Source organism: Mustela putorius, unplaced genomic scaffold (genome assembly GCF_011764305.1).
Source record: "Mustela putorius furo isolate JIRA1106 unplaced genomic scaffold, ASM1176430v1.1 tig00000997_pilon_pilon_pilon, whole genome shotgun sequence".
In the NCBI taxonomy this organism is placed as follows: Eukaryota; Metazoa; Chordata; class Mammalia; order Carnivora; family Mustelidae; genus Mustela; species Mustela putorius.
Window position 1 is genome coordinate 13,720 of NW_025421527.1, and position 25,134 is coordinate 38,853.

Sequence of the window (25,134 nt, forward strand, 5' to 3'; positions counted from 1 at the left end):
TTTTGGTTGGTCGGGCACTTCCTTACGTTCTGGTACCACAAGATGTTTCAGGCTCATTCCTGTTTACCTTGCCCCAGCCACAGCACCTGGGGCTCCAAGGAACCCTAGAAAATCATATTTGGAAACCAAGATCGGGGAACTGGGTGTGCTTATTACTACTGGGTCTTCTATACTTTTATAAGTTTTACGTACCTACATATTTGCTTTCTTTACAGCTTTAAAAAGACTCTAATCTTTGTCTCAATTCTGGGACCACTCAAGATCTTATAGCAACCTCAAGCTCTTTGCAGTTGCTACTGAGAAGCTATTTTTTAATATCTTTCTATTTTCCAATGAGTGTAAATATTAACTTTTCTTCTCAAATGTTATGACTAGCTGCTACCCCTTACTGTTTCTCTACAAAGAAATTTTGTTTGTACTTAGTTTTTTTTTTTTCTTAGAAAGGTGGCATATGACATTATTCATATGTAATTCATTCCCAATTCCTCTCTGAGTCAAACTGCCCTCACTCATCCATCTGGTTTTTCTGAAAAGATGCTCTTTTTCTTTCTAAACTACTAAGAGATAGCAAACAAAAGTGTTCTATGTTGTCTTGTGTTTTCAATAAATATTTCTTTGCAGACTCCCCACACCCACCCACACACACACAAATCTTATTATTTCTGAAAATGCGTGATTAAGAATTCTTTCTCTGACTTAAAGTTCCGTCCACTGCTAAAATATTAAACACAATGCTTCCTGATTAAATGTGCCGGATTGACCGCACGGGAAAGGAAGCACAGTGAACAGGGATTTCAATAAACTTTGGCGAGATAAATTAGATTGCGGATTGTTAACTCATTTAGCAGGGCAAAAGTTTCATTTCATAATGAAATTTCATTTCATAAAGTGCCTGCACAGGAAAGATGGATGAGAAGTGGACCACACTGTCCCCATGGGGCCCTCAAGTAGGACCAACAAGCCCTGTGGAGCCAGACAGGCAGGGATGAGACAAAAGGCTCCTGCACGACACACAAAACCCTCAAGATCAATTTTCTTGTTGTGGAAGAGAGCTGAAGAGTGACACTAGACCTAAAGTCAGAACTGGATGCTATATTTTAAAAAGAAACATAATTGGTTAAGGAAGAGTTCCTACAAATGTGATAGACAAGATTAAAAAAAAAAAACCTTCAGGAAAAGGGGGTTATAAATTAAATATAAGGAAATCCTCCAGCAAGGAGAATAAAAAGAAAAAAAGAAATTGGGAAACATAAGAAATTAGAGGATAAGGGACACCTGGGTGGCTCAGTCGGTAAGCCGCTGCCTTTGGTTCAGGTCAGGATCCCAGCATCCTGGGATCGAGTCCCGCACTGGGCTCTCTGCTCAGCAGGAGGTCTGCTTCTCCCTCTGCCTGCTGCTCCCCCTGCTTGTGCTCTCTCTCCCTCTCTGAAAAATAAATAAAAATTCTTTTAAAAATTAGGTATTAGAGGATATTAGATATTGGAGTACACCTTATTAGATAGTAGAGGATAAATTCTACAGGTCCAATACCTCACCAGACTTTCAAAAAAAAAAAAAAAAAAGAGCAAGAAGAATGAAGGGGAGGAATTTATCAAATAAATAACATGAAGGATTTCCCAGAGTTAAAATACATGAATCCCAAGTTTGATATCATCCCCTAGAAGCCAAAAAAATTAATGAAAACTGTCTCATATTACAGAATTTTTTCATGAAATCAGAATAGAGATAAAAGAACCTCAAAGCTTATAGAGAGGAAACAGTACACGCAGAGATCCACCTTGCATTGGGTTTCTCAACAGCCATATGGGAAGTTAGAAAACGAAATCAATGCCTTCCCAATCTGCAGGAAAATCTTTTTCGACCTAGAAGACTGTACCCAACGAAACCATCTATCAAGTGTGGTGGTAAATAGAAATATTTTAAAGTATGCAAGGGCTCGATAAATTTATGTGTCACGCACCCTTATTTCCAAAAGTCCCGGCGTGTGCTCTCCGTCATTGCAAGGGAGTAAGCCGGCAGAGAAGACCTGCAGAGAATCAACATAGTAAAGCCATCAGAGACAAAACCGAACAAAAGCCACGAAGCAGGATTAGAGACCCAGTCCGTGTGCGAGGCTGGAAGGGATGTCTGATGTGTTCAAACATCTTGAAAACACAATTGCTGTGCATCTGACAGATCCTTTGGAGCATTTGCACAAAATAGCAGCAGGTAAACAGAAAGCTAAGCAAGGAGAAAAAAATGAGGAAATTAACTCTAATTTAAACCAGAGAGTTGTATATCAAAGAAAGCCTAATCATAGTTCACTGTCTGAAGCAATTGTGGGGTGTATTTATATACGAAAATACTGCAAATGCCAGTATTGATGTGATGAACTATTGTGCTATAATCACACTGAGAGGTTATCAGAAGGGCAGAGGGAGACTGTAAGGGAAGGTATTAGAATCCCTTACAGCCATACAGAAAGTTAACAATGCCTACAACTGACAAATAAATCAAAGACTGTATCTATATATAGAAATACATATATATGAAAATATGGAAATAGATACCAGAAGAAGCTACAAGACTTTAAAGGTTTTATTTTTTTTATCCGTCCGAAAGAGAGAGAGAGAGCGAGAGCGAGAGCACAAACGGGGTGAAGGGCAGGGGAGGGAGAAGCAGGTTCCCTGCTGAAAAAGGAGTCGCGGATCTCGGGATCCCAGCCCCGGACCCTGCCTGGGATCACGATCTGAGCCAAAGGTGACGCTCAAAAAGCTTCAAGAATTTAAAGTGGCTACTTCGGGGGTTCTTGGGTGGCTCAGTCAGTTAAGCATCCAACTCCTGATTTTGGCTCAGGTCACCATCTCGGGGTCATGAGATGGGGCCCCATGATGGGCTCTGCTCTGAGCATGGAGCCTGACTGGGATTTTCTCTCTCTCTCTGTACCCCTGACCCCACCCAACGTGTGTGAGCACATTCTCTCTCTCTCTCAGATAAATAAATAAAAATGAAGTGGTCACTTCCAGAGAACAGGACTAGGAAGAGGTTGAGTATGGGTGGGGCTGAGGATTGTTATTTTTTAAAAATAATCCTTTGGGTATCACTTAATTTTCTAAACACATCAAGCAAGGTCAAGATTAAATCCGTCAAGTAACATTTTAGTACTAATGAATTTATCAGACACTGTTTTCTAAAAAGCTTTTGTTGGTGTGAAATCTGAAGACTGTGTATGGTATACACACACACACATACATGAAGAAAGTTTCACTAATTTCTATAATCCATGCTGTTGGCAATATTTCTAGGATGTGGTCCGGGGTCCTGCTCTACCCTGTCCATCCTTACCTTACTCTACGGCCTGTACCATTTTATCCACACCTAGACCTTTAATTACTCTCAGTAAATGAAGGACCCCTAAATTCTAACTCCAGCTCCGACCTAGAATCTAGTCTGACCTTTGTTACTAACTAGCACTGTGACTTACTTTGAGACAGTCCCCTCTGGCCCTCGGCGACCTCATCTGTAAACTGAAATTGCTCAGGCAAAGTGATGGCAGAGGCCTTCTGCACATGGAGGTGATGACAACACAGACACGTTTGTGTGGGCTAAGTTGAGGCAAGACCGCCCCGGGAAAGTTGACCTGGAGTGGGAAGAGGGCTCACAGAGCCTTCTAGCTGGCATTCGGGGATAAACATACATATCCCAACATTCTAGAACCTCCAGTTCCCCGTTTAGTCTGAATGCCTGAGCATTTGAAATTGCTGCCCTCTGCTGTACAGAAATAAGCGTACCAGGGCGGCTACCAAGGCCTCCAGCAACTACAGCCGGGCCAGGACAGCCCCCCAGGGAGGCAGCTGACTCACAGGAACTAGCTATACTGCACTCAGAAACTAAGTGAGAAATCAAGCCCTAAAAATCTGCTTAAGCAAATACATTCTGCTTCAGGGCTTCAGATATGACCTCATGGTTCCTGTCAAGTCCTGCTCACCCAGCCCCCCTGACAGCAGGGCAGATTAAGGTAGGACGCTCGGGGCGGCCAAGGGCTGCTGCCACATTCCAAAGGACTCCAGTAGGCTCCAGAAAGAAGTCCCCTGGAGTGCCACTGTATGGATACAAGGATAGAAGGGTGAGGCAAAAAACGGCTCTTTCCAGCAGAAGCTAAGTGAGCCAAGTACTACAGGTCTTTGCGTTTGATCGCGGTTCAGATACTGTCCTCTCTCTGAGAACAGACCGCCCAGCCCAGCAGTTGGTCTTACAGCTTGATTCTCTGCAGCGGTGGAGTTTTCAACCCCCACCTGCCACCCAAGGCACAGATCGATGGTTGTGCCTTTTTCTTTTCAGTCCCCAGAGACAAGTTATCAAGATTCCCACCCCATTTCCCAACAGCTCAATAAACGGGATTGAACAGAATTTAGTGTCCTCGGGGCCCTTCTCTGCCAGGACTGACCAGTGCCAAATGCGGCCTGCCAGATGCACTGGCCCTCAGTTTGTGTTTTATGAACAGTGGACAGATGTGTGCTGAGAACACAGTACAGGGAGGGAGAACTGTATGAGAAAAAGTTTTCCACTGAAACAATTATGCTTATCTAAATATAGCCCAATTCAACTGTTGATTAGTTATTCCCAGAATTGGTCTGGTATTCCCTGCAAACACACACACACACACACACACACACACACACACACATTCCTATAAATAAAGAGGAAATGTAGCATAGGCTCAAGAACATGGACTGATTTGGGGTTGGTGTTGCATAACCTTGTTGTGATTCCCCTTGTCTCACACTGCCTTGAGCATGGCCCTGGTGACAACCATCTGGTCCTGATCATCATCGGCGCTCAATCTCTCTCTCTCTCTCTCTCTCTCTCTCTCTCTCTCTCTCTCTCGGTGCTTATGACCCTTCCTCCTTTGGGGCTGCCGGCCCAACCAATCTCCTACCAAGTTGCCTTTCACTTGAATTGCTAATAGTGAAGTTCACTGAAAGCAACTGCTCCCCCTTTGTTCTATCAGCTGTTTCCATTCCTCCTCCGTCCTAAGAGCGGAAGACGCAGCACACGCAGCACACGACCATGTCATTCCTCTTCTCCTTCAAAAGCTATAGCTGGCGGATACGGCATTTTTCAGAATGTTGTTGTGGTCCGGAGGAGGAGGGCCAGGAAGCAGAGCATAGTAAGTGAAAGTCTGGATTTTAGAGTCAGATTGAGTTGGGATTTTAATCCCTACTGTGCCACCTACTAAGTTATGGAGTCACAGGGAAGTTATTTAAACTTTCTCTTTGATCAGTGGAGTATTTTTAAATGTATTTTAAAACCTCAAAATATACAGGAGAATAAAATTCTCCTATTTTTCTTCTTGAAAAATATTTTTCTTCTTGATGTATAAATTCAAAGAGTGAAATGAACACATCTTAAGGGTTCGGCTTGAATTCTTATAAATACATGCCCATCTATAACCACCACTTGTCAAAATATAGAGCATTTCCAGCACTCAGTAGGCTCCCTTGTACTCTTAACTCAACAGATATCCCTTCTGTAGATAATACTCTTCTGACCTTCTTCATCACACTAATTTTGCTAATTCTTGATCATCATAGGTAAATGGAACAGTATAGTACATACCCTTTGGGTCTGACTTCTCTCTTCCAACATTATTCCTAGGCAATAGGCTTAATTTATGTGTAGATTTTTAAGAACCTACTTAACTATTTTCCAACATGGTGGCACCATTTATATTGGCACCAGCAGCGTAGAAGGGTTCCACATCCTTGCCAACTGGTGGTATGGTCAGTTCTTCTCATTCTAATAGATGTGTCATGGGCCCCCATTATGGTTTTCATTTCCACTTGCCTAATAACTAATGATGTGCAGCACCTTTTCATGTGCTTGTTTGCTATCAATAATATATCTTAGAGTAGTATCTGTTCAAGCTTTTTATCATTTTTAAAATTAGGCTGTTTTCTTATTGAGTTTTGAGAGTTCTTTATGTATTCTGGGAACAAGTTCTTGCCAGATATGTGACTTGCAAACCTTCTCTAATGATCTATGGTTTGTGTTTTCATTCTCTGCCTGTCAAAGAACACAAGTTCTTAGTTTTAATAAATTTTTATCTTTTTCTTCTATGGACTATGCTTTTGGTACTATAGCTAAGGAATTTTGGTCTAACCAGAGATCACAAGATTTCCTTCTGTTTTCTTCTAGAAGTTTCATAATTTGGGGTGTTATATTTAGATCTATGATCCATTTTGAGTTGATTTTAATATATAGGATGAAGAATAGATGAAAGTTCACCTTTTTGACTTATGGATACTAATTTTTCCAGGATGATTTATTAAAAAATGACTATTCTTTCTCCATTGAAATGCCTCAGCACTTCATTGGAAATCGACTGACTATATATGAAGTCTATTTCTAGACTTTATTCTGTCCTATTGACTATTTGTCTACCTTGTCGTCATTACCATACTGTCTTGATTACTGTAGCTTTAGAGTAAGTCTTAGAGTCAGTTACCCATTCTCCACCTTTATTCTTCCTCTTCAAAGTTGTTGAGGTTTTATATTTCCGTATATACTTTAAAATCTTCTTGTTCAGGGCGCCTGGGTGGCTTAGTGGGTTAAGCCTCTGCCTTCGGCTCAGGTCATGATCTCAGGGTCCTGGGATCGAGTCCTACATCAGGCTCTCTGCTCAGCAAGGAGCCTGTTTTCCCCCCTCTCTCTGCCTGCCTCTCTGCCTACTTGTGATCTCTCTGTCAAATAAATAAATAAAATCTTTTTTTTTATACTTTTTTTAAAAGATTTTATTTATTCATTTGACAGACAGAGATCACAGGTAGGCAGAGAGAGGCAGAGAGAGGAAGGGAAGCAGGCTCCCTGCCTAGCAGAGAGCCCGATGTGGGGCTCGATCCCAGGACCCTGGGATCATGACCTGAGCCGAAGGCAGAGGCATTAACCCACTGAGCCACCCAGGCGCCCCAATAAATAAAATCTTATAAAAAGAAAATCTTGTTCATTTCTGGAAAAAAAAAAAAAAGGCTGCTAGGATGGACAATGATTGGGATTAAGTTGAATTTACAGATCATTTGGGGAGAATTTACATCTGAACAGCACTGAATCTTCTGCGTTCTTGCAGCCTCAGGAGAGTTTGAGCCACAACCATCCAGCTAAAGCATTCCATGGATTACTAATCCCTAGAAACCATAAGAAAATAAATGCAATAAAAATATTAATAATATTAATAATAGTATTAATATTAATAATAATATTAATAATAATACAGACACCATTAAATTACACAGAAACCGTTTGATCCTTTCAGGTCTTGTTCTTAGGCTTCGCTAGGTCAGACAGGAATTGCATTTAGTCTAGGCAGGTCCCTTCTTGGTACTCTAATCCAACACCTGGGAATTATGAGGCTTTCCACTCCTGACACTATTCAGTCTTTTCAGACAGTTCTTTCTTCAGCCTCAAGTGTTTTGCTTTTCACCATTTATTTTCTGTTTTTATATTGAAGTAGAGCTGACACACAATATCCCATTTTTAGGTGCACCATTTAGTCATTCAACAATTCAGACAGAAAAAGACAAATGTCACATGATTTTACTTGTATGTGGAATCAAATAGTTTCTTTACACACATATATGTAGTTCATATTCAACTGAATATTCTAAGGGGTGCTTTTGGAGACCTCCAGCCTTTTCAAGCACTTCTCTCCTCTACTATGATACCCTAAGAATTCTAGCCACCTTGGCTTCCCCAAACTCCATCCTCTCAACTCAAGGAGACTGCCAAATATTTCCTGGTTCCTCTGTGTTGCGGTATGACCTAAAAATTCTCTACAGGAAGCAACTCACGACAACCACAGGGCTTACTCCATTTGTGCCCTGTCTTCCAGGGATCACAGACCTTCATTGCCTGATGTCTGATGTCTTCAGTACCACTGTTTCATTTATTTTATCTGGTTTATCAGTTGTTCCAGATGGGAGCAGCAAATCTAGTCTGTTTATTCCATCCTTCATTAGAAATGGAAGTTCCAGTAAGTTTCTCTTAAACTCCAGAGAAACAGAACCAAAAGGATGTGCGTATGTAGAAATTTACTTTAAGGAATTAACTCCTGTGAGGACGGGTTAAGGCTAAAATCTGTAGGGTAGTCCAGCAGGCTGGAGACCCAGGGAAGAGCCAATATTGCAATTCAAGTTCAAAGGCCATCTGTTAAGACAAGAAATCCTTCTTGTCCAAGAGAAGTCAGTCTTTGTTTTACTAATGTCTTCAACTGATTGGACAAGGCCCATCTACACAGTGAAGACTAATCTGCATTATTCAAAACCCAACAATTTGAATGTTAAACTTACCCAAAAGACCCCCACAGAAACATCCAGAATAATCCTTGACAAAATACCTGAGCACCATGGTCCAGCCAAGTTGACACACAAAATTAACCATCACGGTAATATTCTAAACATAAATAATTACAGAGACACCTGGGTGGCTCAGTAGGTTAAGCATCTGCCTTCGATTCAGGTCATGATCTCAGGGTCCTGGGATTGAGCCCCACATCATCAGGCTCCCTGCTCAGCAGAGAGTCTGCTTCTCCCTCTGCCTCTCCTCCAAACAACCCCCCTCTCTCAAATAAATAAAATCTTGGAAAATAAACAATTACATTGATCATTAGGAACCAAGATTTTCAGCTTAGGACAAAAAGAGTCATAAACATAGACCCAAAGAAGTATCTTATTTTTAAAAACTGGAATTAACCAGTATAAACTTGCATCATTTTTTTTTTTTTTCAAAAACAAGATGTATTTTCAAGCTCAGTCCTCTAAAAAGGCCTAAAACCTCTAGCAATAAAGATTCCTAGTGTCCAGATTTTAGCATCTAAATACCATAAGGAACAAAGCTTCTTAGAGAAATGGCTTCCTTTGGCAAGCTGGACTTCTTTCCAGTGTGGGCACCACTGAGTACCTCTCTCTTGAAAGTGCTTACAGTCTCATTTTGAAGTCTGCAGCAATTGTCCACTGCACTAGGTTGAATCACAGAGTCTGGGAACATGGAGAGAAGAGTGTGGATCCCATGGTTCCCAGAGACTGACTCCTGGCGCATCCCCTGACTTCAGTCATTATTTACACTTTCAACTCAGAGGACTGGATCTTTCTAGAATGAGATCTCAGCCCTGTGGTCCTAGAGTGCAGACTTCATCACACAAGTTTGGATTTAAAAATCTAAATTTTCATTGCAAGTGAAAATGAAAATAAAGTGAAAAAAGTAAATGTGTCACAATACATTAGTTAATAAACATATTGTATAAAATATCTAAACTGTATTAAAAAAAATTTGTCTAGGGTAGGTCTGGAAATGTTCAAGTTGATCCTGAGACATTTTGCCACATCAGATGGCAAAGAAGCTACAAAGGAATACTAGAGTCATGTCAGAAGGGACACAGGAGCCAAATCGGAGGGGTTCATCAGCCAAAACTAATAATGTCTGTAATGGATGGAAACACATCAAACATAGCTTTGAAGGATCACTGAGCTCATAATAATATTCAGGATTAGGCAGGACTTCACTGGCCACCTTTGAAGACTGCCGGGGCAGAGCACATGATTCTGGAAACCGGTGAAAGGAAACATTCAAGCATTTATTCTGCTTCTGCTGTCCTAATCAAACAATTGATGGAAGTGTTTCTTTATAAAGAATGCTTGCTAATAAATACAAAAGAAAGTGGTAGGAAAATCTCATTTTTCAGACCTTAATGAAATAAGGCATCTTGGAACCGGGGCTCAGGAGTCACTAAGACACCAGATGAAAGGTTGGTGGGGACTTTATGATGGCTGGGTCAGGCCTACATTAAGAACGCCAATCGGGGCGCCTTAGTGGCTCAGTCAGTTAAGCATCTGCCTTTGGATCGGGTCATGATCTCAGGGTCCTGGGACTGAGCCCTATGTTGGGCTCCCTGCTCAGCGGGGAGCCTGCTTCCCCCTCTGCTTCTCCCCTCCATGCTCGCTCTTTCAAATACATAAATAAAAACTTAAAAAAAAAAAACACCTTCATTTCACCAAGACACTTACATGCCTTCCAGTCAGATTCAGTAGGAAATACACAGAACCATCTATAAAGTGTTTTTATGGGGAAAAAAGTGAACCTGAATCTGATCAAGCCTCAGATGCACCTAGTCTTCAAGAAATACGGAAAATAGAGGAAATTGTTAACATGGAAATGAAATCCAAAATCTAGAAGACAAGACTGGAAGAATTACCAGTTTTCCCAAATAAATAAGTACGTATAGAGAGAGGGAGGCCCCGCACAGGTTAAAAAACATTTAAGAGACAGAGGAGTCAAGGCAACATGTGGACTTTAAAACCTGATTCAAATGGATCAATATTAAAAAGAAATTTACGTAAACTCGGGGACATTTGAACACTTGCTGGATCTTATTCGATGATTTCTGAGTCCATTCAGGCTGCTGTAACAAAAACAACACAGACTGAGTGACTCCTAAACAGAACTTTATTTCTCCCAGTCCTGGAGGCTGGGAAGTCCAAGATCACGGCACTGGCAGATCTGGTGTCTGGTGAACGTCTGCTTCCTGGTTCACAGATAGACGGTCGTCATCTTGTCGTGTCCTCAAGTGGTGGAAACAATTAACGAAGCTCTCTGGGTCTCTTTTATAAAGACACTGATTCCATTTATGAGGACTCCACCTTCATGACCTCCCAAAGACCCCACCTCCTAATAGCCCACTGAGGGTTAGAGTTCAACGTAAGAATGGGGCAGGGTGGCAGTGGGTAACACACATTCAGTGCAGGGCAGAGGATGTTCAAGGATCATTACTTGTTAAGGATTTCAGGTTGTCTACAAACACACATACACACGATTCTATCTTAGATGTGTACTGCAGTATTACATCCAACACACAGAATTGATTAAAGTAATTCCATGGGGGCACTGAATGAAATGAAACAGGATTAGCCAATGTTAACTGTTAGAACAGGTCATTATTATGTTCTCTACTACTGTATATATTTTAAATTTTTAAGTAAAAAAAATAAAAAAGAACAGGTCTCTGGATTCAGACTTTGGGTTCAATTTCCAGCTCAGCTTTTTACTAGTTTGGACAAGAGAAGTTCACACCTCGTAGGAAGTAATAAGGATTAAATGAGACGATGCAGATAAAGTGCTTCAAGCAGTGCCTGGTCCATGGTTAAGGGCCCTAAGATATTGGCCACAGTTATCTTCTACTTGATACTCATTCTGTTATGTTCATGAGATTTACTCTTTTTGTTGAATTTCAGACCTTTTAGAAGTATATGAATTAGGAGAAATTTTAAACTTTAAAAGAAAATTTATCAAGCCTCATTTCTATGTCCTACACATCACCTATGTTACTCTATGTTTTGCAGTGTAAAATATGTACATTATGAGTTCTATATATCATTTTGTAGAACCAAACAAAACTTGCCCAGTAGAAGAAAACCTGAGAAGGAACACTTCCTGAGAAGTAGAATCACCGAGATGGAAATGAGCGCTCATGTGGAAACAGTGAGTCACAAAACTATAATAATAGACTTTCTGTTCTTACGTTGTCCTTCTAACTTGGTTCAGAACTTTGAAAACACTGTCTATATAAACATATTTGGTGTCACCGACTCACTGAACTTTTGGCAAGCCTCTTAGGCCTCTCGTCTTTAAGAGAGTATAACGTAATCCTGGATTCATATATTCCACCAGAGAACTCCTGTTAAACCTCCTGCAGAAAGACTTTCTCTCAAAGCGCATTACCTTGAATTCATAGCGTATTTGCTTTGTACATCCCTCCAAATTAAGACATTATCATAGGTCACAACTGAGGATATTCTAAGTAACAGCCAAGGAAGAGATAACAGCATATAAGACTACATCGTCTCCTGTTCCAACACTGCCCTGTCTACATTCCATTGTCTGAAGGTACAGCTGTACTCCGCGCCCCCCCCCCGCCCCGCGCGACCTCACGATAGTCAGTTTCACCTCCAAGTTCTCTTGCAGCTGCACCTAACTGGTTAATGTGACGACCCTGGGTTTATTTATCCTTTGAGCCTTTACGAAAAATACAACTTTTTTTCATAAAATTAGTAAGAATGCATCATCCAAAAATTCATGAAATACAGAGGAAAAAGCTACCCATCAGGCCATCACCTTACCACATCATTTTCCTTTTGACTTCTCATTCAACCTGAAATTCCTATTTTTAAGCCAAATCATGAACTTTCTCTTTCCCCCGACACCGGCCTCACTCTAGCTGTAGGAAATGCTATGAATCGGAGGGGATACAATTTAGAACGAGCCCAATTAGGGAGGTTCTTTCTGCAGTCTGAGGTCTTTACAAAATGGACTCACCCCAGAATGTGCACGCGCAGGCCCCCGCCGCCTTCCCCGTGTGTGCTCTGCTCAAGTGAAGCGCTCGCCACTCTCCGCCTCCCGTGTCTGATTTTTCACAGCCAGAACACATCCAACTCCTTTCCCCCTCATCCTTGGCTGCTGATTTCTAAACCAAGTCATGATTCTCACTCCTAGCTGAGCTCTGGAATCATCTAGTGTTTATAAAATTAGCTACCCCGGCTTTCACCAGACGGAGGGTCACCATGTCCAGAACTGGAGTGCTGGTTTAACTGCTCCACGAGACCCAGAGACGCCGAAGAGTTGAGATAGCGCTGCGCCGGCAACACCAGCCGTGCTGCTCAGCGCCTGCCGGTGCCATCTTCATCTCGCCGCTGCCAGCGCCATGGCCTCGCATTTCAAAGAGTAAAGCTCACAGAAGACACACCTGTTTGGTTTCCGGCTCACCCTATTCCTGGCTTCAGGAACACTGGCCTGTTTTTCCTCTAATGTATGTTCTCTTTTTTGTAACATCCATGAAGCTTTTGGCTGGCCTTCTTAGAGCAGTGGTTCCCCAACTTTGGTGTGCATCAGAGTCACCTGGAGGGTTCATGTGAACACAAGTTTCCAGGCCTCACTCACAAATGTGTGACGCAAGGATCCCACAAATGTGTGTTTCTGACAAGTTTCCGGTGACACTGATGTACCCAGTCAGGGGGGGACAGTCAGAAAATCACTGTTGCAGGTCGGCTCCTTGATCCCACAACCTGGGCAACACCTGCTGCTAAGTAGCCCTTCCCCCACAACAACCAGACTCCCTTTAATAATCCATATGTAAGTAACAATACAAATCTGACTTCAAGGCAACCAAATCCAATAGATCAGAGCTCAATAATTCGAGTGCTTACTATGAGCAAAACATGGTTTTTCATATCACATGTTAGAATTATTAAGGTGCATTTTTTTGTTAGAACATAAACCTCTGATCCTAATTTGAGAAAGGCATGGTAGTAGCTCTACTCTGAAAATGACAGGGTTCTTTGTAGAGAAGTTCTGCTTTACCGAACTCCAGTTCATAATGATGGCCTTTGTTTAACTTCCACTGAACTTGATTCCTTACATTTTAGTACTAAATTATCTTTGCCTTGTTTAAGTGGGTTCATTTTATCCCCTGAACCAGAATGCAGGCTGTGGAAGAGAGGGCTGTGTGCCCGCAGTGCCGCACATGTGATCAGCATCAGCCCCCATGGGCTGACTCACCCCATCACTTCCCAACATGCCTTTCCTAAACTGGGGCTCCCAAGAGGGCCATGAAGTGCAAAAGCAACAGTCTTAGCCAATAGGAAAACAGACTTCCAAGCCAATAGATTGACGGGTGTTTTAGTCACTCTCTTGGATTATGCATTTTTCCTTGCCTCGTTTTACCTGGATAGCAGATCTGACCACACCATGACGAATCATCAAGAGGAAACACTGCAGACAGCAAGCTGGGCTTAGCAATGAACCCACACTGTCGCCAGTAACAGCCCAAACTTTAGGGGACAGTAGGACTAGAAACTGGAAAATGAAATTCTTTTTGATCATCTTCCTGTAAATGTCCCTAATAATTCCTTTATAGATGTCAAAACTGGATCAATTTCAAGAAGCCAGAGGGAAACTGAGGTTCCTGACACATTTAAAGGGTGATTTCCACCAGACTCAAAGAGATTACTAACTCATATAAACTCCACCACACTGTTGTCAAATGATTCTAATTCATACTTTTATAACCATTTTACCCAATTCTGTATTTTCCGAATTAGAACGGTTATTTAACAAGGACTCCTGAAGGTGCATCACGCTGCCACCTCGTAATTTCACAGCCGCGGGCTCCCAGGCTCTCCACCCTCACTGGACCCAACGTGCCTGGGCCGCCACTCCTCTCCAGCGAAGCCACAACCCCCACTCCACACCGCCCGGCCTCCCCTTCCTGGTGCTGGCAGGAGCTTAAAGATGGGGAGGGAGAAACCCCAGAGGGAGGTCCAGAAAAAGGAGACGAAGCAGCCCGCTCAGGTGCTACGACCCTGGGGTTCTGTCCTCACGATCCATTCGGAGCTTGCTCTGACGGGGACTCAAACCCCCCAAGTCTTTTTGAGAAATGGAAGGGACAACAGCAGTGACCTGGGCTCTTACTGAAATAAAAGAGAAAATATGCTAGACACACCACCTACACCTTAGCACAAAAAATAAATTTAGGTAGGTGCAAATATCATACTTTTTTTAAAAAGTGACCCTTAAAATTTATACTTTTAGAGAAGAAACACCCACCTGTAACATTCCATCTAGGGAGACCTGGTCAGTGAAAGATAAAATTGGCTAATTTCTTCTCTAGACATGATTTTTAGAATTTTTCATTTATCCAGATATTAAATGTTATGCTTTGGTCAACACTTAAATGCTATATAAAATGCACTTATAAAACTCAATATCTTCATGGAAACTCTGTTTTTGGACATGGAGTACCCTTACTAATGGCCAACGATCTACGGCACATATTTTAAGGAACCCCCCCCAACTCTTTTTTCATCCTCTAGATGAACAAAGAAAACCTGAAGTGGGAGTGATTCACTTGCCTGGGGAAATGCCAGAACTTTGCTCTTCTGAATTCCTAAGTGCCACCAAATATTTGGGTGAGAGAATAAACCAATGATACAAAACAAGGTTTCTCAACCTTAACAGTACTGACAGTGTGGGCCAGAGAATTCTTCGCTACGGGAGACTGCCCTCTGCACCACAGATGTCTAGGATCGTCCCTGGCCTCTCTCCTTACACGTCAGAACCACCGTCCCCCTGTCTTGGTTGTGACATTGCGAAATGCCTCTTGCAGGGGCCTACAATCTCTGGTTCAGAGCCACTGTTACAAAGCGATAGGAGGCTAACGTCCAAATATAGGGATTCGTTCAAGACCTGTGGGGCCATCATTTCCCTGGAGCGCCAATTTGGCTTCTTATACTATCTCAAAGTTTCTCCCAAGTTTCTTATTTCCTAGTGGAATAATTTCCTCAAGGTACAAATGACACTCCAGAGACAAGAAGAAATGTTTATTTTACCATCCAATTATTTTCTTAAAAAAATTTAATTTTTGATAAAATAAAACAAACTTTTAGTACCATAGAAACCTTTCGACACACACAAACAAGGACATATTATTACTATTTACAACTTCAAGAACAAATGTTTCCAGCTCTAAGTACAGTGATGTTGAACACCTTAATTATACCCAAGCTGTAGGAAATTTCCTGGATGGCCAATGTTTTCCTTGGCTTGGAAAAAAAAAATCATACAATTAAAAAATATAAATAAGACCTTCAATGAGTTGAGAATCATAAAAATGCCTTCTGAAGCTCGGTCATCTGGATCTTGGGGAGTATGGAGTAGTTTTAAGAGTTCAACAAGCAAGGTGAAACCCTGTGGCTATTCAAACACGAGTATTGCAGGAGAGGTCCTGAGGTTCACAGTTGGTCTATCAAAAATAAAAGCTATTCTTACTGTGGTGAACTTGGTTTCTGGTTCATACACCATTCTTCACCAGCTCGTGGACTCCATTCTCATCAATGATTAAAGGTGCATGGAATTCTTTATCTGCCACGTAGCTTTCTATTCCCTGAAAGAACAGATGAAATGAAACGAAACACAGCTAGAAAATTAGCGGGCACTAGTCCTACAGGGCTGGTCTTCGTGACCAGAATAAAGATAGAAAGCACAGATGCCAAAAAGTTGGGTGTAAATGTAGAATCTGAAAGTCAATAAAAATCTATTTCATATACTTTTTAAACTGGGCTTAATGACCAATTTATAGAATCATAAAGCAAACAACAAAGAAAGGAAAATTACTCTGATTATAATTTCTAAAGTTAATACGACGTGAGTCATTCTTCTGATCAGCATCACCCAACAGAGTTAACTTTCTAAGCAATGCGGCTGTCTCTGATGTTGAAATTAAGCAATCTGACAAGGATCTCCAGAAAAAATATTCCGTATTAGAAGAGTAACCCCTAAATCTCCCAGTTTTAAAAGGGAGAGTACCAAGTATATGAACAAAATAACCCTCTGAGAGGAAAAATGACCCCGTTTTCAAAAGTCAGACAACCCACAAATACAGAGAACAATCTGATGGTGGCGGGGAGGGGTTAAGGGAACGGGCAAAATGGGTGAAGGAACACGGCAGGCAGAGGCTTCTGGGGATGGAATGAGTGAGTCATGGGGACAAAGGGCACAGCAGAGAGAATATATAAAGTCAGTAACATTGTAACAGCATTGTATGGTGACAGATGGTAGCTACACTCGTGGTTAGCACAGAATGTGTAGACTTGGTGAGTCACTATGTTGTGCACCTGAAATTAACATTGTGGGTCAACTGTATTTCAATTTAAAAAAAAAAAAAAGAGGTGGCTGATTTATCTAAAACACAAGGCTGATTTTTTTTTTTTTGGAAAGACCATTGCATTTTGATGTGTCAGTGAAATGGATTAAAATACGAAACACTCTATTCGTGGCAACTAACCACTTGTGGGACAGATGCAAAGCCATAACAGGAATTCCCAAAGAGAAAAATTCAGAACAAATGAACTTCTTTGCTCATTCCCAAGATAAACAGGGCAGAGGACTGGGAAATAGGCAACTCTACTTAAATATGAAACAGTCTCCAGATCCTATCATTTAAAAAAAAAGAGGGAAACAAGCAAATCAAACTTACCTCTCCAGCATAGGAGATAAGTGGGGAGATTTCACACTGAATTGGTACATCATTGGCATCCTTCAAGCTAAGAAAAAAAGAAGCATGTTAAAGGTTTTGCTTCTCACGTTATTGCCAGAATATAGACCATCACTTTCCTCTGAGCAGCTTGCAGATAATCAAATTCTCCCAGTTAGACAAACAGAATAGCCTCTATCCTGATGGTGACCAAATTCCCTGCGGATTAAGTCGGCATGAATTTGTCCTGGTCCAGATGACACTATTTGGGGCAAGGGCCAATAAATACCAGTAGGTCTTCAAAGCACTTCACCTATATTGATAGACTTATCTGCTAATGTACATCTCATTTTTTATCATTTCCAACTTTTAATGTGATAAGGGATGGACTATTTACGGAATATAAACTACACTTCAGGCCCACTGCTAGGTACTGTGAACGCTTCCTATTTCCCGTCAATCCTAGCCCCAACCTTGAGCATAAGTACTAGTAGTACTTACGCTCAAGGACAAATGTTCTAAAGCTGCACTGGCCAAAATACACTGGCCACTAGCCACATGTGGTTACTTAAACTTAATTAGGAATTTTTAAATGAACAAAAATTTTAAAATTCAGTTCCTCAGTCATTAAAACCACATTTCAAGTGCTCAGCAACTGCCAAATCAGACAGCATAGCCATAGATTACTTCCTTCCCCACAGGAAGTTCTATGGACAGTACTGTTCTAAAGGTCTGTTATCTCCCAATACATATTTTCTATACAACCCACACCTCCTAGATTAGCTGAGCTGATTTATTCAAGGTTTCAAAGTGCTTCTCTGCTACTTTCACCAAAGTCTCTCTTCAAAGAGCTAAGACTAAATGCTACCCAAGCAAAGGCAAGGCCAAAGTCACCATCTGCTCTCTCCAGGGCACATTCTAACATACATGGCCAGTCAATCCTGAGTTTCTAAAAGTCTCTAAGTTTTTAATATAGAAGTCAATAAATAATGTTTTTAATATGCATAAAGGCACTAGACCTCTAGCTTTTTCCACTGGTAGGGTACAGAGCACACAAAAGCTAGTCTCAGGGAGCTTGGGTGGCTTAGTCAGTTGAGTGCCCAACTCTTGATTTCAGCTCAGGTCATGAACTCGGGGTCGTGGGATAGAGCCCCGAATTGGGCTCCGTGTTGGCTGGGCGTTGAATCCCACTTAAGATTCTCCATCTCCCTCTGCCCCTCCCCTCCTGCCCCACTCTCTCTCTTAAAACAAACAAACAAACAATTAGTCTCTTATGGCCTCAACCCATTGTTCTCCTTTGTTTTACCAAACATGAGGCTTTGGTGCAGTCAACAAAATCACAGGGCTTCTGAGTTTAGCGATGCCCAAACTTCTCTAAACAGAACTAGGTAGTTTAAATTCAAGGTACTCTATATCCTACCCCCACTTATTTACCCCACTACTTTCCACTCAAAACAGACCAGCTGCGCATACTTTGGATTATTCCAAGTCACGTGCAACTATGGTCAAAGAAAAATCTGGACTATCCAAATTACAGCCATCTTCCAAGATCTGGCACAAGCCCCTTCTTCCCTTCCCTGTTGTATTTCGTAGTGACTACTCTCATTTACTTCATAAAAAAAAAAATTTAATAGATATCTGCCAAGTCACTGTCCCCTAAATCATAATAAATTGTTATTTATACCATACATGAACACATAAACCGATACTGCCTGATGTTACTTGGCTTTCATGCATCTAGACCTCCCAACAGGCTGTCCGAAAGGACTCCCTTCTCTTGTGAAAGCCACTCCAGCACCCAGACACCAGCAGCATGTGCAGGTCCGCGAGCAGACCCACAGACGTCTGTTGGCTGAATGAATAAATGGACTATGGCAGGCTAGACAGGTAACAGACTAACCTGCAGAAGAGACAAATTAAAGATGTGCCACACATCTACCCAGATATGTGTCAGATTCTAAAAGAGCTCAAGAAACCTGGTCCAGACTCTCTGGGGCAGCTTGGACTCATATTAAACCAAATGGGAGAAATAAGGACCCAGTCCACTGACAAGATCCAGACAGTCCAGTCCCACCAGAGTCCCTGAAAGATTTGCTGTGCCAGGATCAGAAGGTGGTTTTGCACCCAAGGAACACCGGGCTGACCTAAAATATGACTTCTCGTCAAGATACTGCAAGAAACTAAGAAAGTCACTCTTAATAAACAAAGTTGGATACCCAGAAGGAAGACAGAAGCTACTGTCACCAAATGCAAAATCTCCGAAGACACGCAACTTAAACCAATAACTTACTATCCCCCAATTCTTTAGCCAAGTGGACTTTCAGTAACTAACTGGTCTGTAAGTGCTGAGATAAAAAATAAAAATAATGTCACTTGGTCAAAACTCAGCATCCTTGCTTCCGCTCTTTGAGAATCATCTCCCAGCTGTTTCTTCCCCCTTTTATACAAAGTACTTTGTTGTCATCTCTCATTTTTCAATAATCTTTTTTTACTCTCGAGGACATCACTTAGAGATAGAAATCGTTCCTGCTGAAATTAAGTCTGCGATCTCATTTGGGGCCAAACTTTGATTTGTTTAATTAGTCTACAGGCGGCTACAATGAAGTGGATGAGGGGAGCCGAGGGGTACAGACTAAGAAACACTCCGTGTCTTGCCCGAGACAGCCGGATGTTAATTCCAGTTGCATAATTAAGAAACCATTTCACATTTGAGGTTAAAAGCATGGTTCAGTGAGAAGGAAATTTGGGGTCAAAAATCCATTTCTCAAATTCTAAACGCAACTTGCCTCCAGATATTAAAATGATGGAAGGGGCAGAAAATAACAAAGCAGTCCGGGCCCAGTTCTCGCGGCACGAAGGCCCACAGTCACCTACGGCTCCTCTAAGAAACGCCCGCATCTCTAAGTCCACTTCCTTGTCTAGAAAACAGGGCCACACCAGGGAAACATCGCTACCCACAAGCATCTTTCTCCATGGGGCAAAAGTGAGTGGCAAAGGTAGGAGGAAAAAAAATCACAGGGACAGAAATGACCTCCCTGCTGCTCTACTTCGGAGGTAACTCCCATCTCCAGATCCTTTGCCCTGGACGCATTTCCCATCTTATCTCCAAAACTAAAAATTCAAACTAAACTAGTAACTTTTCAAATGTAGCAAGAACATCAAGCTGTCTCTTTAGCTCTAAGGATAATGGTTTTTTTCAAACTCTGTCAGCACTGAGGTAAGACAGGATACGGTGCTACTTCTAGCTAAAAATTGTCTGCCATTAGGACAAAAAAAGCTTCCTTCTTTGGGAGCAGGATAATGACGGACTAAAACTACCACCACGAGGGAGCTGTCAGTATGAGAAAACATTAAGAGAACCGTTTCCTCCGTATCAGGAGCCATCAGACATGTCCGAGGCAGTCAGCCTCTCCACTGTGAACATACATCCAACCCAGGACGACGCAGCTTCTGAATGTGATGCTCCTCTAGCTTCTGCTGGGATCCAAATCTGTTCTCCCTGGTCTGTAGCCTGCCCGACACCCTACCTATTGCTCGTCTAGCTGTCCCTGCAGACTCAAACGTCCACGGTCAGGTCTTTAGTAAAGCATGCTCCCCACTTCCAGCATGCACCGAGACTCTGAGTTAGTGTCGTCCAGACAGACACCTGCCACCAAGGAAGCGCAGTCCGCCCCCACCGAAGCTGCGACCATCCACCACCCCCAGACCACGGAGAGGCAGAGCGCGCAACTATGATGCCAGTTAGTATGGAGGGAAGCGCGGCCCCGTCACCATGCGCTGCAGGCAGGCTGGGATATTTACTTGAGATTGACATCAGCTGTGATGGCCTCTGACTTTCCATTTGTAGCACTGCTATGTAGGAACAAATAAGCATTAATGGGAATGGAAAACAAATCAAACAATAACAATGAAGTGGAATTGCAAAATATACTTGACCGCAAAGGCATGTATTTATGGTAAATTATAAACTTGGCAAAGGAAATCTGAAGGGTAAAAACAAACTCAATGGCCAATGATGAAGCACAAGGACATGACACGCTACGGAGCAGGGCTGCTGACCACACCGAGCCTGGAAGCGGCTCTGTCGGAGGCTGCTCACCGCAGCTCCTTCCCGGGAAAACACAGTCCTGGGCCGCTGAGCTCCAAGGCTCAGGGCCCTGACACGGACCGCGGCATGCCAGCGCCTGTGTGCACGCAGCCCACCGTTCTACCCTTAAGAATATAAATGAGAGGGCAGAACGTTTTTGGCAGAAGTACATAAATACCAAATGATTTAGAAGGGGGCCATTCTAGGTGCCAACGGAGGTTTTCTCATAAAAGAGAAGACTGAACTTAAAAATGCTTTATCTCAGATTTAAATAACTAGCAGTACTTTCTTTTTTTAAGTTTTAAAAATCCCAAAACATTTCTAACGTTTGAGTACCCGGAATATAAGTGCCATCCCCTCCCTTGCCAGCATCTCCCTCAGCAACCATGAAAGCACCATGGAAAGAAGGACGAGCGGCCCGCGTCTCCTTTGCGGCCTGGGGGCAGTGGGTCTGCGGCAGGAGTGGGGGTTCCGCACACACAACGGAGTGGCAGCGCCCGGGAGAGTGTGCTCCTGATGGCCTTTACCGCACGGCACACCAACAGGATTCCCTCCTGACCATTCCTCAGTGAGACTCGTCCACAGCGTGGTGGACGTGTGTCTAAACAAGGGATTCCTCTTTAACAGGAAGAAAAGCAATCATTCTCTTTGTGATGGACGAGGCGGCCGGTACACCACACCAGGACTGCCCACGACAGTACTATGCTTTTTTAAAAAGATCTAGAAATAGGTCAGAGAGAAAGCAGAAAGGTCCGAGAAGAAAAGTCCAGAACGTGACGCCACACCAGAGAAGTGACACCGACTTACCGGGGAATGGCTTCTCACTTACCGGGGAATGGCTGGGAGGCGAGAGCCATTTTCATCGATGAAGTGGCCCCCTGCGTTGAGGACCCAGCAGTGATGAAGGGACAGCAAAGCATGCCTCGCAGTGGTAGGATTGTCCTTCCCGTTCTGACTGTCTGCATTCTTGAGTGGGGAAAACTCATCTTCTCGTAGCACTTCATACACCACAAACTTCCTAGAGTGGAACCACACAGAGACCGCTCTAGCAGGAGGGGAAACTGCAAGCCAGGGGCTCTGACCCCTCTCTACGGGGCTAAGCCCCTGGTCCCTAGCCACAGGCGCTCTCTCAGATGAATGCCGGAGTAATGCTTGTCCCTGCACTAAATGAAGTTGGAATTCCCTTCTCCAACGCAAAAAGGAAAATTATTTTCATCCCAAACTATAAAGCACTTCCTCTTAAGTCAGAAGGGTCAGAAATCTTTATGCCAATTACACTAGAATCAGTTCTGGGGGGGAGGGGTATAAAAAGGATGGCTGAGAAACGCTACGGCAAGATTAATCTTACTCAGCTCGTCTGTCTTGTGCATTCTCTTACTGGCCAAATTCGGAGACACATACCTCAACACCAAATGCGATCTCTGACCGAGAGCTATACAATCTAAAACCACGTTCCCTGAAACATTTACGCACAGGGCAGGAAGGCATCCTACATACAAACTGGGCCAATTCTCTAGCTCAACCTTTTTAGTTTCTTAGCCAAAAGAAGTGACAATTTTAACAAAATTTCAGTTTTGCAGGACTCAGATAATGGACTAACGAACCTAAAGAAAACATTCTCACAGGCAACTCACACCACACTCCTGGGCTGGCGGTTTCATACTAGAGAATGATAATGAGTCTAGACAGGACACGCACAATCAGAACACCATACCTGACTATATGCGACCCAGTGTCTCCTAAAAGCAGTGCCCTGCCGAACAGAGTAAAAAGCAACATCTCAAGACCTGTCTCGAACCCTACTGGTGCTATTCAGAACATACTTTGCAAACTGGAAGATGTCAAAGACAAATTTTTCCATCTTTATTCCGTTTGGCTTGTCTGGCTTAATTAACTGCCCCTGGGAATCCACATATGGAATCTTCTTTTGAGCCACATGGTGCTGCAACTGAGGTTCATAAATACTAAGTAGAAAGAAAAAAAAAAGACATAATCACTTTCCAAAGTTAAAATGCCAGAAAATCTGATAATCACACTCAGGAACAAGCGCATGAGCAAGCAGAACTAAGATTTTCAAAGCGAAGTACGTCTGTTAAGTTTCGGTTCATATTTAAACATTAGATGAATAGATTTCCCAATTCACCTCCTTATATTTTTTAAAAACTCCTCTCATGATCTCCACATTAAAGAATACACACCACACGGCTCACACCAATGTCTTTCCCATAATTCCCGTCTTCCAGAAAATGTTCTCTTTGCCCCAACTTTCCCAACTGAGAGCCCCTGAAGTGTGGAATGGAAAGTTAAGTATTAGTAAGTTACTGTGGATGCATTGATAGCACGGCTACAGACACCACAGTGGAATGGGAAATACTCCAGAACTGTCCAGAACTGGAGTCAATATGCTAAAGTAAGGCTAAGTAACCTTTTTTAAAAGGACATCGTCATCGTGAATGTCTAAAAGCTATCAAACGGAAAAACAGATAGAATGCCATTCATTTAACAGACTGCCAGAGTAAAGTAGCTCTTATTTTATTCTTTTATCCTACCATGCTAATTTCCATCCAAGGCTCAAGTTCTTTTTTCCTGACCCTCAAATGCACTAGTTTCTAAATGCTAGTCTGGGAACTGGCTAAAACGGTGTGGGCAGCTTCTCAAAAATACCAATGACCTGCATCCACCACCAGAAATTCTGACTCAGTAGATGTAGGGCAGATATTTACATTTTTTTAAAGCTTCCCGTTGTGGTAGAGAGACCGTACTTCATCTCTTACTCTTCGCTTCACCAGAACCTAAGCCAGTCGGAGGGAGAAGAGGAAGTAGATGAAGAAGTGCTCTGGACGGCAGGCAGAGCACTGAAGGACAGAGTCCTCCCAATCTACCTCCTGTAATGCATCTTCCCAAGAAACAACTACACAGTGAGAAAAATTTCCATTTGGTAAAAAGTGATCCTCAGGGGAGAAGATGAATTCTGTAGAATCTGGACTCGGGGTATCTTACTACTTCTCCAGTGACTCAGTTCCTGATTACCAGTACAGGAAAACTTTTAAAAGCCCCCGTCTCGCGCATACTTGACAACATCTCTGAGAAACGGCACAGTGAAGAAATGGTTGGCGATGTTCCCCGCGTTGAAGAGCAGGCGTCCGTCCGAGCCTCGTCTCTGAGCCGTCGCCAGGGAGATCTCACTGTACTCCACCACCTGGTAGACGCCATCCACTCGACAAACCACTCCCACCGGCTCCGTCGGGTTCGTTTTCTCCACCACCTGCCCAAAGAAAGAGAGCGGCAGCAGGAGAAACAGAGTCAAATGCTACCCCGGACAGGCCGTTCGCCAAGGCCACATCTGCGGTTTTGCTTATACTGTCTTCAAGCAAAGGAATCTTTAGGTGTAGAAAACTACCTGTCCATCTTTATATTTTCTGGCAGACTACTGTCCAAATGGAAATGAAGTTAATTACCTCCTTCCTATTTATCACCTCATGAAACTGCGGAACAGAAATTCCATCCTGTACACGGAGTCAGAGGAAATCACACTGGACTGGGAATAATAAATGAGGAGTCTACCTCCCTCCAATTATGCTTTATTTTCATCAGTTTATCCTTAACTATACGAACCTGCTTTCAGAATAAATGAAATCTCTCAGGGAGACACGACAAAAAGTATGGCATCTTGCCTCTCATTTGGTACTGTCCAAATCATTTCATTTGAAAACAGAGGGTTTTTTTGTTTTTTGTTTTTTTGTTTTGTTTTGTTTTGTTTCATTTTAATTCACAAATACAGCATGTTCCTTGCTTTTCAGAGACCTGGCCAGGAGGCAGGGGGTAGGAGTGCAGGCAAGTCACTGGGGTCTGGCTCCAACTTCAGTCACAGAAGCCCAGACGATATTTATCTGTTTTGCATGCTAGACTTTGAAGAAAGAGTCTCTATGCTTTAAAAAAAAAGTTTGAAAACCTGTGATTTGATACTCTAACAATGGCTCTAAGCTGGTGGGGC

General features: G+C 42.6%; 1 protein-coding gene across 4 annotated transcripts in view; it reads right to left on the reverse strand.

Annotated features, from left to right (window-relative positions):
- Positions 1-7,033: 7,033 nt before the first annotated feature.
- The window catches only part of UAP1 (UDP-N-acetylglucosamine pyrophosphorylase 1), a 42,565-nt gene continuing 24,464 nt past the window's right edge, over positions 7,034-25,134 (reverse strand). The window contains exons 6-12 of one of the 4 annotated variants that reach the window (XM_045086551.1): positions 24,212-24,405; positions 22,964-23,104; positions 21,970-22,158; positions 20,855-20,905; positions 17,057-17,123; positions 15,850-15,964; positions 7,034-7,163 (exon numbers count right to left, since the gene is read on the reverse strand). In XM_045086551.1, coding sequence (XP_044942486.1) covers positions 15,872-15,964; positions 17,057-17,123; positions 20,855-20,905; positions 21,970-22,158; positions 22,964-23,104; positions 24,212-24,405 — 735 coding nt within the window. In that variant the 3' untranslated portion in view covers positions 7,034-7,163; positions 15,850-15,871. Of the gene's footprint in view, positions 7,164-15,386; positions 15,965-17,056; positions 17,124-20,854; positions 20,906-21,969; positions 22,159-22,963; positions 23,105-24,211; positions 24,406-25,134 lie in introns of those variants that run through there. The other 3 variants (XM_045086552.1, XM_045086550.1, XM_045086553.1) reach the window with 3 other exon arrangements.